The sequence below is a fragment of the Carassius carassius genome, chromosome 44 (genome assembly GCF_963082965.1).
Source record: "Carassius carassius chromosome 44, fCarCar2.1, whole genome shotgun sequence".
In the NCBI taxonomy this organism is placed as follows: domain Eukaryota; kingdom Metazoa; phylum Chordata; class Actinopteri; order Cypriniformes; family Cyprinidae; genus Carassius; species Carassius carassius.
In genome coordinates this window covers 12,499,911-12,518,022 of record NC_081798.1, presented here as the reverse complement: position 1 = coordinate 12,518,022, position 18,112 = coordinate 12,499,911, and the positions used below count along the sequence as shown (strand labels likewise).

Below are 18,112 nucleotides of genomic sequence, written 5' to 3'. Positions count from 1 at the left end.
AAATATGGGAAATTAGGAAGAAGATTTTTTTTTTACCTAATGTTTTAAACTCATCTTCTGCTCAGTTTCTTTTCTCTATATTTTGCATTTACATACAGTATATTTATCACATATTTCACCTTGAATAGAGAAATCCATTTAGGATTAGAATATAAGATGTTGATGTATACAGTAGACTATGTTGTTCTATCATAAAACAATAAAGTAAGTTGTCATGGCCATTTTAAAGACGACAACCAACAACACTGTCAAAAATTAATGAGCATCTGACACTATAACGATTTGTAAACAAGTGGTGACTTTGTCACACAAATCTAGCAAGTAAATAAAAGAGCAGTCCTCAGATGGAGTGAATACACAGGGTGGGTCTTCATGGAATGCATCAAGATGAACAGGTCTTTCCAGCACTCTGTCAGCCTCTTTAATAGAGCACATCCTCCACACTTCTTCACATTCGTTCTAGCTGTGCAGCGAGGACACTCAGGTGTGCAGACATGGCGACCAATACAGGACAAATGGGCTACCTTCCCCGTGGAGGGGCAATATTCTGCACCATTCCCGACATCCTCTACCTTCCAGAGCTTGTGAGTTGATTTTAACTAATTGATTACTTTTTTGATGTTATGTTTTCATTAAAGTCAGTTTGAAACATTATGAAACCAAAAAAAAACTTGTATGTAATTTATTTATTCTAAGTTCAAATACAAACACACAGTATTTGTTCATCAAAATGTACCTATTTAATCTGTAAAAAATAGTTTAAAAAAATGCAATTAAGACTCATAAAATGTTAAAATGTGGTCATCCACAGATTATGTTGTAATTCCAGCCTACTTAAAGTGATTTGGTTTATAACATAAGTAAATACATACCTTACTGTGTGTGTTTGTGTATATAAATAAATATATAAGTACACACATTTTCAGAAGTTTTTTATTTTATGTATTTTATACTTTAATGTCATTGTTTTCTCTTATATCCAATGTTTTGAGATATTCCTGGAAGAGTTTCATTTGTAAAGATGTTTATAGTGGAACAAGAGTTCTGTAGTACTGTATTATTCATGTGAATATACATTTTCCTGTACAACTATCTGCAAACTCTGTAACTCCAGGAATAAAGAGGAATTCTGTAAGTGAAATTTACTTTCCTTCACTTTGCTCATCTCTCAGGTCTGTGGTGGTCTCGTACTGAGCCTGGTAGCATCTACGTTACTCTTACCTTACAACCCCCAGGCATACGTCATCTCTGTGACAATTTTCTGTTTCGTCATGACATTCCTCTGGTTGCTGATCTTTGCCTGTGGGTCTCATCATAACAGAAGCTCTTGGGCAAGTGCGGTAAGTTTCCTTTTCAATTTCTCTTGTACTTCAACTGCTTTTCTTTCTCTCCCCATGAAGACACAAAACACATTTTCTTATATATCTTAATTTCCTCTCTGCAGGATGTAGCATACCATGCGTTTGCAGCACTCCTCTATCTCAGTGCCTCCGTGCTTCTGGCTATCATAACCCTCAGACTGGAAATATCATCTGGCAGAGATGCACTTATTTACAAGCTGGATGTAGCTGCTGTGGTAAGCCCCTATAGCTAAAAATCAAAAATCATTCCAAGCTTACAAAACACTGTTTAACCTGTTAAACTTAAATAAAATAAGATATCAGTGAAGTCTGTAAACAAAAAGGCATTCAGCTGTACTTTTAATAAACTGGAGATTCTGAATAATCTTGAATATGTAAATTATTAAACATGTCTTTGAAGAGTCCTTAATGTGATTTATGGGCCAACAAATAAAATAATTGTTTTATTAATAGATAACATGACTACAATAGGTAGGCCCAACAAAGGTCATTTTAAAGTAGTGCACATATTTTACTTGAAGTGTATAGTAACCATTTATGTCTCTTTCATTTCAGGTGTTTTCCTTTTTCACCACTTTACTGTATGTCGTCCACACAGTTTTCTCAGCCATCAGATGGAAATCCTTCTAAAACGCCTGCTTTACTCATCTGACATCACATGTAATTGTTGAATTGCATCTTTAAGCAATGTTATGACATTTACTCAAACAAATGACATTTAACATTTAGTGCATCAGTAATCATTTGTGTTTGATTAACATTCTAGTCTTTTTATGTTCTCCTAAATTGTATTTTTTTAAACAACCTTTAATAAAGGAAAAATAAACAATCTGTGGAGTATGATTTCTTGCTGTGACACTGGATACATAAATGTCTTAAAGGCTTTATTATGAAGCAGCAAATCACCCTTTATGTTTGAATATAAAGATGGTAAGATCTTCTAGAACGATTTACCTGCTTTTACAACATCCTGCATAAATGTACCATAAAACTAGATCTTTACATTTTATTAAAAACTACATAAACTTACCATAGAGGTGTTGTGGCTGGATGCTTTCAGAGTAATCTTTATCATGATGATATTAATTTCATGCATTTGGATTAGAATTAAGTTTGTTTTCATGTTCGTTGTAGTTTGTTTATTTTGGTGTGTCTTTCTGTATCTTAAGCTTGTAATGTAGTGTTTCTGTTTCGGGCTTTTAACTGACTTTCTTGCTTTTCTAGATCTGGTTTAACCTGTTCTAAAAATGTCTAGACTGTAGTATGCGTTAGGGTTGGACACATGTTTTGGACAGGGAACAATTAGGTGATGTAAGGTGATGTCTGGGAACTGTATCAAATATTTAATTCATGAGTGCTGGACATGTGGGGAATGACTCCCAGCATCTAAATGCATTATAAGATGCTTACTTCTATGTTTATGGAGGCCCCTAAAGCCAAACCTAAAAATGTAAGAATGGTATTGCATTACATAATAAAAAGTTAAGTGCCATCTGCTTTATGAAAGCACAAGTGTACAAATAAGCTTTTTTCTGCATGTTTTAAATTATAAGCTTATGTTTTATACATTTTAAGTGGCTTATAGTGCTATTTCACACACACACACACACACACACACAAAAGAAAAAAATTCACCCTCATACCCTCATGTTGTTCCAACCAAACCCATGTGACTTTCATTCGTCCATGAAGGAAAATGCTGGAATGTTAGTTAGAATGAAAAGAAAGCAAGAAATAAGGGAAAAAAGAAAAGAAAAATTTATAACAACATGTTAAGAAAAATATGTATAAATACAGTATATGTTTCTTGTTGACCTTGCAACATGCTCTTGCATTGTAAACCACATTTTATTATTATTTTAATAATATTTATATTATTTTGGGTCCTGGTGAAATTTAAGGTCTTTTGGTCCTTAAATTTATGAAACCGCTATTTTGTGTTTTATTCTTTTGTCTTAATACTACTACTACTTCTACTAAAATACATAACACCACAGCTCACTATTCACAAAGCAATAGCCAACAGACACAAAATCTGCTTTAAACCACTAGAGTGTGCTGTGCATAACTGCCTGTTACAAGAATGTAAGCCTTTCTGTGTGAGACTTTCTCTCTCCTTCCATCTCTTTACCTTCTTAGCCACTGCATCAATAGATCTTCCTATGGTGTTTACAGTATGAAGAAGAGCTTCACTTACTAAATTGATGTTCTCTCATCACTTTCAGCTCTCATTCAGTGATGTTTACACCACTCTGCACAAGAGCATATATGGCTGAGAAAGTAGATTATTAGAGAAGTTGTGAGTTTCCCTGTAATCTCACTGATACCTCAAAGGCTGATCCTCGTTTAAACATGCCCCCACATGTCTACATCACGATGTGGGAACATTAGCATGCCAACAATAATCCCTCCCAAATGTTCACGGAAAGAAAGAAGGTGTAACTTTTGTTATCACTGTTGCTGCCCAGGCCGTGTTGTGGAGATGCTGTGTGTTTGGTTGTGAAAGCGAAGCTAAGTTTTTGGCCTTCCAAAAAACGCTGTTTCAGAACAGTTCAACCCAAATATTAAGATGTGTGCAACGCATTTTACAAAGTCCAAGGACTGTTTTCTGGAAGAGTAGCCTACAATGCCAGTGTCTGTTTCTATATAGTGGGGCAGTTCCAACTTTGCAAGGACAGTCTGGCATTTCTGACTCACAGTCTGTACGTATGTATCTGTACAAATAATGTTCCTTTTTAGCAACGTCATATGACCCCTTTAAGGATGATTCGAGAAATGCACCAAAGCGACTGAGAAAAACTGTAATGTGCATCAGATGTTATAAGAGAACTCAGTTATGAGTCTTCTTAGAGCAGCGCTTCTCTTGGGTTGAAGTGTATTCAGACAAAGGAAATCAAGAGGTAGAAAACTGTCTCTGACTCACCTCAGTATTAGTACAAGCAGCGCATGTGTTTTCCGGCCTAAAGGGGCCCTTTCTGCAAGAATCATTACTGTTTTATTATAAAAACACAATAATCTACAGTGGCAATGCAGGCCTTTTTAATTATATCTTTTGGAAGAAAACTTTCCCCTCAGAAGATATAAACAAAATGCTTGGTTAGGATTTTTTAAATACTGTATATATATAAAGGTACAAAGAAATACAAAGATACAAAGGCTCTGAAACCAAACCATTGTACACTTGAATGCTCACAATTGCTGTATTATTTGATAGGAATATCAAATAAATAGTTTTCTATTTTAATATATTTAAAAATGTAATTTATACCTGTGATAGGAAAGTCTTCAGTGCCACATGATCCTTCAGAAATCATTCTAATATTCTGCTTTGCTGCTCAAGAAACATTTCTTATTATTATCAATGTTTAAAACAGTGGTGTGGCTTAATATTTTTCTGGAGTTCAAAATAAAAACGGTTAAATAGATTAAATTCTTTGCATTTTCTCTGAATAAAAGGCTTACTGACTCAAATTTTTTGAACAATAATGTATAGTTTTTACCTGTTAAGATTCTCTGATTGGTAAACAAATGAAAATGTTTCTTGCACAGCACATTGGCATATTAGAATGATTTCTGAAGGATCATGTTTCACTGAAGATGGGAATTATAGCTTTGATCACATAAATTACATTTTAAAATATATTCAACTAGAAAGCAGTTATTTTTAATAGTAAAAATAATTCACAATATTACTATTTTTGCTGTATTTTGGATCAAATAAATGCAGGCTTGGTGAGCAGAATAGAATTCTCTTAGTAATACATAGTTAAGGCAAACTAATATAAAGTGTGATCAAAGAGAGATCAGTGGTGATCAACAGAAATTTAGACTGTTTTATGTTCATTAAATTATGCAAATACTCTACTTACAAAATGTTTCTATGAATCAACTCTGTGGTTGTCTTCCTACAAATCCTCTCAGTCACAGAAACTCTTGCTGTAAGAGTCCATCTCAGATGATTAATATTCCACAAGCCAAATGTACAGCTGCAGTTTCTGTCATTTTCGACCGCCTGTGAAGTTCCGAAATCTTCTACTATCATCTTGTGTGAAGTAAGAGTGACATAAAAGAGATTTTCATATTTAAGTGACCCATTTTCTAACATTACAAGCTTTTAAGAAAAATCTCATTATATTTTCCTGTTATAAGCTATTAACCATTTTTCCCCTTTTAAAGATCTAGGCCCATATTCAACAAGAGAGCAGAAAACACATCGCAGAGGCGAAAGAGAAAAAGAATTATCCCATATTTGTCAAAATTAGATCAAAGTCCTATACCAGTTGTCAAAGGCATAAGATTTGACTCATATGTAACAAAATATCAGAACTACTGCAGTTGTATTTTTCCCTTATCCAAGCGTCACTATGAGTTTCAGGATGGAAGTTCACTTATGTAACAAAAACATCATATAAGGACATTTCAACTGGAACAAAAAACACTCAGATGAGAGAGAAAGAAATGGAGTGCATGTTTGTAACAGCTGTGTGCTTGCCATCCTATGCTGGCGATGACTGCGTCAGCCACACAGGAACAATAATTAATCTAACAAACTTCAGAGTTATTTAATGATTCATAAGAGGATGTTTCAACCTAACCTTTTTTCAGCATATATGAAGAAAATTCTTATAATGTAAATTTTTAAGGGCACTGACAGCTAAGTTAATCACAGATTAAGGTCTATGGTCTCTAGACACTTTGCAAGTTAGTCATTTCATATGTTCTTATACATGAATCTATTTAGGTTATGGCATAGCAAGGCATCATGAATCAGCATTGGGTACCTTTAGGCTGTTTGAAATGGACCATAGACTGGGTGATGTTTCTGGAAAACAGTCATACATCTCAAATGACTAGATCTATGGATAAATCATGACTTGTCAAACAGAAAAACACCAAAGACGAATGTGCCATATGCTGGCAACAGATATGTGGCATCAATACGAGGGAGATATGATCAAGGAGATATGATACTTACAAGTTGTCTTCTCTTTGTTTGTAGTACGTAACATGAGCTTCGATAAATTCAGCCTTATCACTGGAACATGGAGTTCATTTGTAATGCTTTTCTTTGTTGATGGGCATAATGCCTGTTTTGGGGTCATTATTAAAATATGTCTCTTGATTTTCAGTCATGAAAAAGAATACCCATGTAAAAGTTTATTTCAAAATTATATTAAATAGTTTGAAATACATTGGCAAGTGCCTAAAACCCCCTTCAGTTCAATTATATTCACAGTTATTTACCATTAATTTATATAGTTTGTTGTCCATGGTTAAGCCTTAGTTTAAAGTTTTGCAATTTAGAAAAAATAAATAGATAAAACAAATATATTAATATAAATGAACACAATTATAGATTTTGATTTAGAATTTTTATTAAATTTTGTTATTTTATTAAAGCTACACACTTGTATTTTGAAAGTTCACAATGTGGTAAATACAAAAGTTCTTCCAAAGTAAGAGGAGAATGCTTAAATTTGCATACAATGATTTGAACAATTAAACTGTGTTAAAATACTTTACGTTTCATTTGGATTATTTACAGTGTACAAGTCATTGCTATTGTATTGTTTAATTTTAATGTGAAAGACTTTAACTGAAAACCTAATGAATGCTGTAATAGATTTAATAGTTTGATAAGTGATGTGTGTTATTTTTATGATAATTTGTCACTGCTTTTGGCTGTTAAAGCTTCATTTGTAATATAAAAAATAAATGAATAAAATGAATAAAAGTCCAATTGCCTTTTAATAATATCTAAATGAGATAAATATGAAGTTAGAATACCAACATTATTTGGGAATTTGCTGGATCCTTCACAATACAGTATAGACTGATTGTGTGATCAAATTTGCAACAAAGTACTTGCCTAAGTGCATTTTAACACTTAATTTTGATAAAGGGCAGGCCCAGCATTTAAGATACTGCCAAAAGCACTTAACAAATTCACAAGCAGAGAACAGATTATGTCAAATACAGTAGATGATGCTATTTCTGTACATTTGTCACATACTGAAATGTAGCCATTGCTCCTTTGATGTTTATAGGAGGTTGCATTTTAGCCAAACACGGTCATGATTTACGTGCTTGCAAGTCCATGTGCTTTTATTTGCCCTTCTCATAGAGCCCAGTTAGACAGATGTCACAAAGCAGTATGTCTAAAGCAGCCCAAAGTATTATATCACATTCAAATAAACCCATAGATCTGCTACGCTGCTGCTGCTGTGGCCGAGCAAGTACCGAGGCTTGCTACAGCCAATACATCCACAACATGCTGCTGTGAGCATGTAAGAAATACTGCTGCTGCACATATACTGTAACATGAACAGTGTTGGGCAGTAACCCACTTAGTAAAGCATTACTGTAATTTGATTACTTTTTTAGTAACAGAGAAATTTAAGGTGTAAAATATCTAAAACAAAGAAATTGTTATTCATCTATTGCACAAAAGCAACATGAACTAATATATATGAGTAGCAGGTGCAAGCATATGCAGAGTTTCTATTTAGGCGTGTTTGCAGCCTAAATAGTGTTTAAACGTGTTTGCATCACATTTATGTATTTAGCAGACACTTTTATCCAAGGTGACTTACAGTGCATTCAGGCTATACATTTTTTTTTTCCAGTATGTGTGTCCCCTGGGAATTGAACCCACAACCTTTTGCACTGCAAACACAATGCTCTACCACTGAGCCACAGGAACACCAGCAGTTGCAGAAATTTGCGTGCTCATGAATCCTCTCATTATAACACACAAATTGTGTAATCACAAAAAGGAGTAATCAGTAATTTGATTACATTTTTTTTAGAGTAACTTACCCAACACTGAACGTGAATAACCCCCATATAGCATACATGAACCACCACGTAGAAGATCTATACAGGTGGAGCTGGAGAATGTGAAGGGTTTCTGAAGTGTGCTGCAACTGCTATAGCAAGCACTAATCATATCTTTGAGTGTTGAGCAGCGAGTTCATTGACTACTGATACAAGAGAGAACCAATCAGTTTAACTCAGATTGAGTTAGACCTATCGGACTGTGCCATCTACGGGTTCATGAGTTCCTTTGTGCAATGGAAATGTCCCATTGATGTTATTATATACTAGGTTCTTCCTGAAAACATAGATGCCAAAAAAGAACCTTTTTTAGGAACTTCATCTGGTCTCATTCCAACCACATGTAAGCCAACTTCTCTAAACCTTACAGTATGTCCCAAGGGACCAGATTATGTCACGTCCTCTTACTGGGGTCCTGGGAACTATGGAAAATCACTAATTACGTCCTCTGCGCATTCCTGCCTTTCTCACAAACACAAACACTCACTCATAGACACATACAGTATGACCACACGCACAAGGGGAGAAGAAAGCTACCTGCCAGTGAAGCCCCTTTATCTTGCACTTGTCTGTTAATGACAAGAAGCTGGCAGATAGGAGAGCTTCACAGGCAGGTTAGCAAGTGACAGGCTCCGAGTACAGCCTTGTATGGAAGTGGCTGAAGGAGAAGAGAACGATAAGCAACAACCCAACTATGCTGTCCATGTTTAGAGGCACTCACTTGGCCCACCAGGCCAGAAACAATGCCTGTTTCTGTTAAATTTAGACATGTTATCAGCCACCGCTCCTTTCCCTAGACAGTCTCTCACAGCACCACAGGGAATACGGAAGGGAGTCCATAGGATTGGCTGCTTCAGGGATCTCTAGGTAGGCAAAGTTCCATTAAAACCATTATTTTATTGGATGAAAAACTTACTGGTTAATGGATTAACGACTGTTAAGGTGACACCATTTGCATTAATGAATAAGCTTTTCTGTTTTGGCATCAGTTGCAGAGGGATCATGGTGTATTTTGATTGTTGCTGTGTGAAATGTTCTACTGTGTGAAATTATGCTACGTCATTAAAAACACAACTGATTTAATAACGAAAAGGTAAGGGTCTTTTTTTTTGGATGAAGGAATAATTTGGAAAAAATCAATTATGCTACATAATTATTGCTTATTACAATACTTGGAAACAGTCCAACTTAACACTCGCCAAACGCTAAATGAAAGTAAAAACTGACTTTGGCAAGAAGACAAAATGTTACTTGCCGAATGCCCATAACTTTATTTGAAACTGGAATATAATGGATGGTTTACATCGAATTATTAAATGATAATCTGATGCTCGCTAATGTAAATTATGTGTTTTTTAGTGAGTTTTAGTTCAGTGGAAAATTTACCATTTATTAGTATTATTCATATTAACACCGTTCTCACATTTTTCTCCCAAAAAAGAGGGGGACTGTGAAGAGAAAAGCTAGGAGCATGACAATAATTTTAATATTTATATATATGGACATTTTTAGACAATTTTTACTTGATTTATTGAAATGATTTAATTTATTTATTGAAACTAAAAAAAACATTATGAAATATTTTATGCAAAACTAATTCATTCATGGCCTATTACATTTTCCCAGTTTACTTGCTACTGGCACAATTTGTGAAAAAAATAAAATAAAATAAATAAAAAAGTGACCCTGCTTGGAAGTAATATTACTATTACAGTGGCAATGTTTTTGAACTTGTGATTTGAACTTAATTTCAGCTGACCTTCCTTTTAAGGGCCTGTGAGTTACATATAACATTATAGGAAACAGTATATGATGCGCTTAGCCAAAGCAAACAAAGAGAGTGAGAAAGGGAAAAACAGCATGATGCATCCCCAGCTGATGTACAGATTCAAAACATGTCTACCAAAACCCACCCAGATGCAAGTTCTACCAAATCTTTCAAACTAGAAAACTTCTCAAACTCATACATGCCGGTTCTGACCTCATGTCAGTGAGGTGAAAGAGTTCGGAACAGTCTAGCTGTTCCATGACATGACTACAGTACATCGACTGACTAGTGACTACCCATGAGCAAGTGACAACATGCTGTTGTTTATTTATTTATTTGTTTTACGGTGCATGGAGAGATTTTGTTAGCCAGGTCAGGCATGAGAGGCACGCATGTATGTGGAACTGCAAGCATAAATAGTCCTCTTATACAGACAGAATAATACAACGGTGAGCTCACTCTGTCTTAGGGCCTCCCCTCCATGTCTAACAGCACAGCTGTGGAGCTATGTGAGGTGAAAGCTGATCTCAACAACAAAAGCCTCATGATGTAAAGTTCACGGCAAACTGCATTCAGACATTTTGTGTTTGCTTCTGCATTAGGACACATCTTGAGATTAAGGCTGAATAACAGAGTGAAATGCAGAATAATAATTTTAATGATATTTTAAAATGTAACTATTTAGGTAGCTTTAATATTAAATTTATTTATGTGACACATGCATAGTATTGGAGGTCACAGAAGTGTCATTGTGTATTAATCCAATTGAAAAACATTCTCTTAGCTTCTCATTTCTTGCACGTGTGCATTTAGCCATTTTTTAATCATAAGTCGAGCAACAAAACCAATTACACTCAGATCGTGTATGAGTATGCAAGACAGTCTCTAAACTGTATGCATGCATAAATTTGCATTTTCACTGATCTGCACCTGCATAGATTCTGTCTAGTGAGCCATCGGCAAGACACAATAAGAAACATGATTCAAATTAATAGTGGCCCTTCAGGTTATATTGGTCTAACGCAGGGAGACACATCACGACAGAAATCACGTCACTGGCAAATGTGAACTGGCATGCCATAACAATGACTCAAGATAGAGCACAAAAGTGTCTTTTCTGCTGTTGCAGTTCTATGACACAAACACAGACATGGAGCTGAATTGTACAGCTCTGTAGTGATACATTTCTTTTGAATGTTAACTACTGTACAGCACATACATCCTCTAAATAAATATGACAGCACTAAAAACCCTTCATAATCATGATAAAAATGCATCAACATCATATTATGGCCATTTAATTTGATCATATATTAATATTTTCTCTCATGAACGGAACCAGAGTTGTAGGATTTTCCTTGCAGCACGAAACGGCTTTTGGAACATTGGCGGAAATGGAGAACTGTGGTTTTATCCGAAAGTGAAACTTACTCCATTGGAGCTGATGTTCGGGTAATGGAAAACCTTGGATGGGGTTGATTGCAGAAGGCATGTGTGAGACTTTGTGGGGGCATATTTGCCAAAATTGTAACAAGCCCTTTGCAACTACACAGATTGCCTTAGCAATGCCTTAGTGACCACCCACAAGACCTACATTGCCACAACCTATTCACCCAGAAAATTTTCACAGATTAATGTGAAACTGTTTGCATATTAAATAAAATTGTATATTATATACAATTATTATTTAACATTATTTTAGTTTATTTTAATTATTTTTATTAATGTTGAGTTAATTCTCAGTCTAATTACTCAGGATTAATGTTTATTCAGTTAAGAATTCTGAAAATCGCCACATATCAAGGGGGACAAATGTTGCTTTTAATGGACAATGTATTTTCTGGCACTTATTTTGTATCATAGCTAGAGTTTTGAGTTGTGTGTGCTCTCAGTGTGGCAGTGTTATCAGCTCTTGAGGGACTGGCATGAAGCCACCGCACTGTCCGAGCACAATCCGTTCGGAAAGCGGAAAATATGCTTGCAGCACTTAGGAAAAGTAGCCTACAACTCTCCGCCGCACACTCTGCCCGCGCAGCTCTGAATGAATCGCGTGTCTCACGCACAGTTCTCCTTATTGGAATGGTTCAGCTCCTGGAGGATGAGAGTGAACGGTCGAGGTACTTTGCAAACGAGCGCTGCCGGTAAACGGTCCGCTTGAGTGAAGTTGTTTTTGCCGGAATCTCAGAATTACTACAGCTTTATCTACATTTTGCAGCTTTCACCTCAGCACAACAATTCTCTTTAAAAGGTAGGTTAAATTGATGTAATTAGGCTTTATTATGAGTCATGCTGTATGCAGTTAAATGTAAATAGTGGGTGTGTTTATGTGCTATATTATAATTTATAGTAGGCCTATGCGTTTTCTTTTTCATTTAATCTATCACACAGATTAATCGTTTTTGAGAGACAAATGTCTAAATTCAGAAGCAGTTCAGCAAATATTTTGACCGCTTCTATTCAGAAACACTTCTCTGCCTGCACAAATCTATTGTTCATTTATGTAATCATTTTTGTTATTTAGGAAATAAATGTAAATTTGATGCTCACATATCCTGGCAAAGCTTTTGTTCTGCTGGTTTAGCTGGTCAGCAAGCTGGTCTCCCATTCTGACCATCTGAAAAGTGCACAGATCAAACCAACACCATCCTGACCTACTAAAACCAACACACCATCTTAGGCTGGATTTTTCTCCCCAATAGGATGATAATAAGATATAGTTTAATTTGCATATAAAATGCTTTTAATTGCATTTTTCAAATGTATTTATTTATTACGTTTCTGTTTGATGCGAAACAGCTGTTGAGTTAGTGAATGTGTGTCTGGCTAATGCTGGTGTACTGTTACAACACATCTGCTTGCATACAAAAGCATCTAGTCATTTAAGATTGTCGCTCATCCAAATATCCTAACCAGCTTATTATCAACCTTAAAATATATTAATTCATTATCAGTCACTCCTCTACCTTTTATATTTTAATTAAACGATTAAACACAAGCAAGAGTACTCAATACTGCATGTAATCACAGTTGCGTTGATATGTAGTACTACAGCATGACTGTAAATGCTTTATTGGCTTTATAAGACAGTTTTCTATAGTATGCTGAGTAGTATTTTCCGGGCAAAATTTACTAATTGGTTTGTATGTTTCTTCTCCGCCAAAGAAAATAGTTAGATCAAGCTTTGGCATCACCAGGCAGCTCATAGTCTAAAAAAACGGGCTGGAAAAGTGTATATACGAGTGGACCTCCCCCACTCAACACTTTCTGCAGTCACTCTTGGCTAACTCCACTCCAGGTTTTCCATTTCCTCACTGCGTTTTCCCCATTATGAGTGACTGTGGAGTGAGGTAAAACACTGACGCTCTGACTTTCAAAAAAACAATCCTCGCTTAAGGCAAACTCTGCTTACACTCAGCACCGTTCACATACTCAGGTCCGGAATGCCGTGAACACAAGCGAGCTTGTATACAAATGCTACAACTTCCCAGTGCTGTCACTGTAAACTGTAAATATGAGCTATTTCAGCAAATTGCTTGACCAATCGAATTTAAGCAACTGTTGCATAATTTCTGATCAAGCATCTTAGTGTTGTATCATTCATAAAAATTTATCTCACTTGTTCTTTCCTTACAGGGTACAGAAGAGCAGGAACAAAATACCTCACTGGGAACATGGGCCAATCTGGGACTTCATCCTATTTTTCTCTCGCTCTAATCAGCATCTTTCTCTTAGTTTTCTTCTATGAGCTCATGCCGGCCTATGCAGGCAGCTCCAAATCAAGCTTAGGTGTAGATACTTCTCCTAATGAAAACTCTTCACACGAGACATGTGGTGGTAGTTTTGAGTGCAAAGAGGGAGTGATCTTGCCAATTTGGACACCAGAGAATCCCTCTTTTGGGGATAAGCTGGCCAGAGCCACTGTGTACTTTGTCGGTTTGGTCTACATGTTCCTAGGGGTATCCATCATTGCAGACCGCTTTATGGCTTCTATTGAGGTCATCACATCCCAGGAGAAAGAGATCACCATCAAGAAGCCTAACGGAGAAACCACAACCACTACTGTTCGTATTTGGAATGAAACTGTCTCAAATCTTACTCTCATGGCTCTGGGTTCCTCAGCCCCAGAGATTATGCTCTCCGTGGTTGAAGTGTGTGGGCACAACTTTGATGCAGGTGAACTGGGCCCAAACACGATTGTTGGAAGTGCAGCTTTTAATATGTTTGTCATCATTGGTCTCTGTGTCTCTGTGATACCAGAAGGAGAGCATCGGAAGGTCAAGCACCTGCGGGTGTTCTTTGTCACTGCCACTTGGAGTATATTTGCATATATATGGCTTTATCTGATCTTGGCAGTGATTTCCCCAGGTATCGTTGAAGTCTGGGAGGGACTCCTTACTCTCTTCTTCTTTCCGATTTGTGTCATATTTGCTTGGGTTGCAGACCGCAGACTTTTATTCTACAAGTATGTGTACAAACGTTACAGAGTCGGAAAACAAAGGGGAATGATCATTGAGACTGAAGGTGAGCCAGAGCACCAGTCAATCGATATCGAAATGGACGGTGGGATGCTTAACTCTCCTGGCGAGGAATTCTTAGATGGCACGGAGGATTCTGAAGATAAAGATGTGGATGAGGATGAGGTCAGAAGAGAAATGGCCAGGATTTTGAAGGAACTGAAACAGAAACATCCAGAGAAAGAGATGGAGCAGCTGGTTGAGCTCGCGAACTACCACGTCCTCAGCCAGCAACAGAAGAGTCGTGCGTTCTATCGCTGCCAGGCCACTAGACTTATGACTGGTGCGGGTAACATACTAAAAAAGCATGCTGCAGACCAAGCCAGAAAAGCACTAGGCAACCATGAACTTCGATCAGAAGTCTCTGATAATGATATTTCCTCCAAGATCTTCTTTGACCCCGGCACATATCAATGTCTTGAGAACTGCGGGACTGTGGCTTTGAATGTGGTCAGACGCGGCGGTAACTTAACTAGCGCTGTGTCGGTTGAGTACCGCACTGAGGACGGCACTGCCAATGCAGGCTCTGATTACCAGTTCACCGAGGGTGTTGTAGTCTTCAAACCAGGTGAGACCGAAAAGGAGATAAGAGTGGACATCATCGACGATGACATTTTTGAAGAAGACGAGCACTTCCTGGTTCATCTTAGCAATGTCAAGATCATTTCTGAAGGAACTGACAATGGGAACCCAGGAGCCAATCATGTGGACACATTAGCTAGTCTTGGCCTTCCTTCAACAGCTATTGTGACTATTTTTGACGATGACCATGCTGGCATCTTCACATTTGAGGAGCCAGTGGTTCATGTCAGTGAAAGCATTGGCATGATGGAGGTGAAGGTGACACGTACCTCTGGAGCCCGTGGAGTAGTGGTAATCCCTTATAAAACCATTGAAGGCACAGCAAAAGGTGGAGGAGAGGACTTTGAAGACACCCACGGAGCCTTGGAGTTCCAGAATGATGAGATTTCGTAAGTGTATTTTTTTCTCTTTGAACTATTCAGTGGTGGAAAATGACAAACTGTATGAGCAATGGGTATCTTAATTCACAATTCAAAGGGTAATCAGCATTATTTTGTATAGTAGATAACCATGGTTCAGTAATAAGGATGGCCCACTTGCCCGTTGCTGATGTGGGAGTTTTGGGCTGGTTACCTGTCATATTAGAGCAGTGTTATATATTACATGTTTAAATGCCTTTTATTGCATGTGAACTTAAACAGTGTTTTTCTGTAACATATGGTTGTAAATTCTACTAATTTTTAAACCTCACCTATGCTGATGATAATTTTTTTGCTGCCTTGGAGTTTTCAGTATATTTATAACTCTTGAATTTACAGATGATATTACAAATGTCTTTTGTAAAGAAAATATAAATAATTATATATTCTTAATTTCAAATACATCTTAAAGATTTTGAAAAGAATACATAAAATGTATAACATAATTCTCATGTAAATATTACATTTAAATGTATACCTATAAATTATATATACATATAATGTGTCAAAATTGTGGGCAATACAAGTAGAAATCTGAACCACTGGCCTGACCAGGCATGCAGAAAAAGTCCTTACTGTTCAGCTCTACTTAAGGTGTATTAAAAAATGATACATTCATCAAAAAGTCTCCAAGTCAGCCAGTTTATGTTATTTCATAAATATTTGTCTTTATTTCCCATACAATGTGTTTTACTCTATTGTTGTGTACGTTTACTGTAAGCTTTTTTTCTGACTCTTTATCTTTGCAGCTCTCCTGTTTCTTTCTTTTCACTCTTTCATTAACACACTAGCTTTGCTCACTCTTATGTTTCCATTTTGCGCAGTTTATTTCAGAATCTGGTCCTCCTAGACTTCCCAGTACTCCTTAAATCATGGCTTTTACCAGACATTTTTGTACCCATGTAAAAAATTGTGGATCAAGGAAGTGAAGTGATATGGTCACATTTACTTTATATCATTGTATCATCAATACGTCATTGCAGTAGCATGCATTTTTACCTGAGATTCAAAATGGCATGCAAAACTACTTCGCTTGATCAAAATAAAGTAAGAGGTACCTTTATTGCTTGAGGTGATTAAGTTCCTCAAATAACAGACCTTTGACAACCAATAAAGGCTTTGATAAATGTAGTCCTTGAATCTGAACTGAATGAAAAAGCATCTGGTTTGGAGTGAATGAGCTAAGTAGAAGCTTTCCACAAGTCATATCTGCTTAATCTGTGTAAAGACATGTCTCAGACTTCCAGAACTGCTCATTTGGATGACTAATTACATTTCCATAACCGTTGCATTGCTCGGCTTGAGTTTGAGCTCCAGCTCTAGGACTTCTGGCAGGGAACAGGCTCTCCTCACCCATATCCTCTTCTGGCACTCTGCCACAGATCATTTATTGGTATGATCACATACTTGACAAGGTGGCCTGAACCCCAGATATTTTCCATGACAGGGAGGAAATAATGATAACAGATTTACACAGTCGAAGATAAACAGCTCTGAATTTGCTCCAAGATCTTGAAATGGAAAAGCTCCCTTGCTTGTGCTTATTTTAAGCTGATTAATGGGAAGACATGCACAAATGTAAACAGAGGTAAATGCATTGCTTTGAAGTAAGCAACCTACACCATGCTGATCTGGCTAAGCCTACAGATGAAGCTCCATATATGGACAGGTCTTGACTCTGGATCCTGGATTCTGTTTGGAGACAACTTTTGGTGGTGGATGTTTGTAAATGGTGCTACTTCAAATCTTTACTCATTTAGATTGAATCAACCATTTGGATTCCTTGGCAAAAGGAAGATCTGGTAAGAAAGCAGGTGTGATTTTGGTGGTTCAGATAAGCTAGATGTAAAAAGGGCATTCTAAATTGAAAACAGAAAGATTGTATTTTATATTAGACACTAAGGATATCAATAAAAAACTTGATGTATCTTGTGAGGACACTTAGATATCCCAGTGGTGGTGGTTAATTTAAAACCGTTCAATTTATTTTTCTGTCTCTTGTCAATTTGTATGTTCACGCCGAAGTAGCACAAAGTAGCCCTATCTTCTCTCACTTTCTTTTTGATTATTATATGAGTAAATCTACAACTTGACTCTAAAACTGGTCCTAAATACTTCATTTATACACTATATGTTGTAAAAACTAGTTTGAACTTGGATCCCTGAAATTGAGGTATTAGCATTGAGTGTTTCATAATTATGGGGGGCTGTCAAACCAACTGTGCCCTCTCAGGGTTTTATCATGCTGAGTAATGAATATAATGTTTTTAATGAGCAAGTTTTAAATCTCAATCTTACTACAGTAATCATTTATTTGCTCAGTGAGGATTCTTGGACATTTTCCTCAGTATACATTGAAACAAGCATGTATGAGTGTGTTGCCGGTGATCCTAAGGAGAAATAATGAAATTTAGACATGGAGAAAAAAGAGGGGGGAATCAGACAAAGAACACAGAAATAGTATGTTAGGCATGTTTATATTGGCTTAAGTAAGACCTTGCATAAACACTGTACAAAGAGGGGACAAAGTCTCTAGAGGGGTGGGAATTTCCATCACTAATAGCTGGAAAATTCCATATAGTAGGGACTACACAATTAATCCCAAATAATATTTTGCTTTATTCACGGACA

General features: G+C 36.5%; 2 protein-coding genes across 6 annotated transcripts in view; both read left to right on the top strand.

The window, feature by feature from the left end:
- Positions 1-439: 439 nt before the first annotated feature.
- Positions 440-2,192, top strand: LOC132126264 (myelin and lymphocyte protein-like). The gene is made up of 4 exons (XM_059537407.1): positions 440-584; positions 1,173-1,340; positions 1,445-1,576; positions 1,917-2,192. The coding sequence occupies exons 1-4, from the start codon at positions 495-497 to the stop codon at positions 1,989-1,991; spliced, it is 465 nt and encodes a 154-aa protein (XP_059393390.1). The 5' UTR covers positions 440-494; the 3' UTR covers positions 1,992-2,192.
- A 6,741-nt stretch (positions 2,193-8,933) lies between these two features.
- Positions 8,934-18,112, top strand: part of LOC132126097 (sodium/calcium exchanger 1-like) — a 38,031-nt gene continuing 28,852 nt past the window's right edge. For 2 of the 5 annotated variants that reach the window (XM_059537141.1, XM_059537138.1), the window contains exons 1-2: positions 13,418-13,471; positions 13,600-15,451. In XM_059537141.1, coding sequence (XP_059393124.1) covers positions 13,438-13,471; positions 13,600-15,451 — 1,886 coding nt within the window. In that variant the 5' untranslated portion in view covers positions 13,418-13,437. Of the gene's footprint in view, positions 9,066-11,926; positions 12,215-13,417; positions 13,472-13,599; positions 15,452-18,112 lie in introns of those variants that run through there. The other 3 variants (XM_059537139.1, XM_059537140.1, XM_059537142.1) reach the window with 3 other exon arrangements.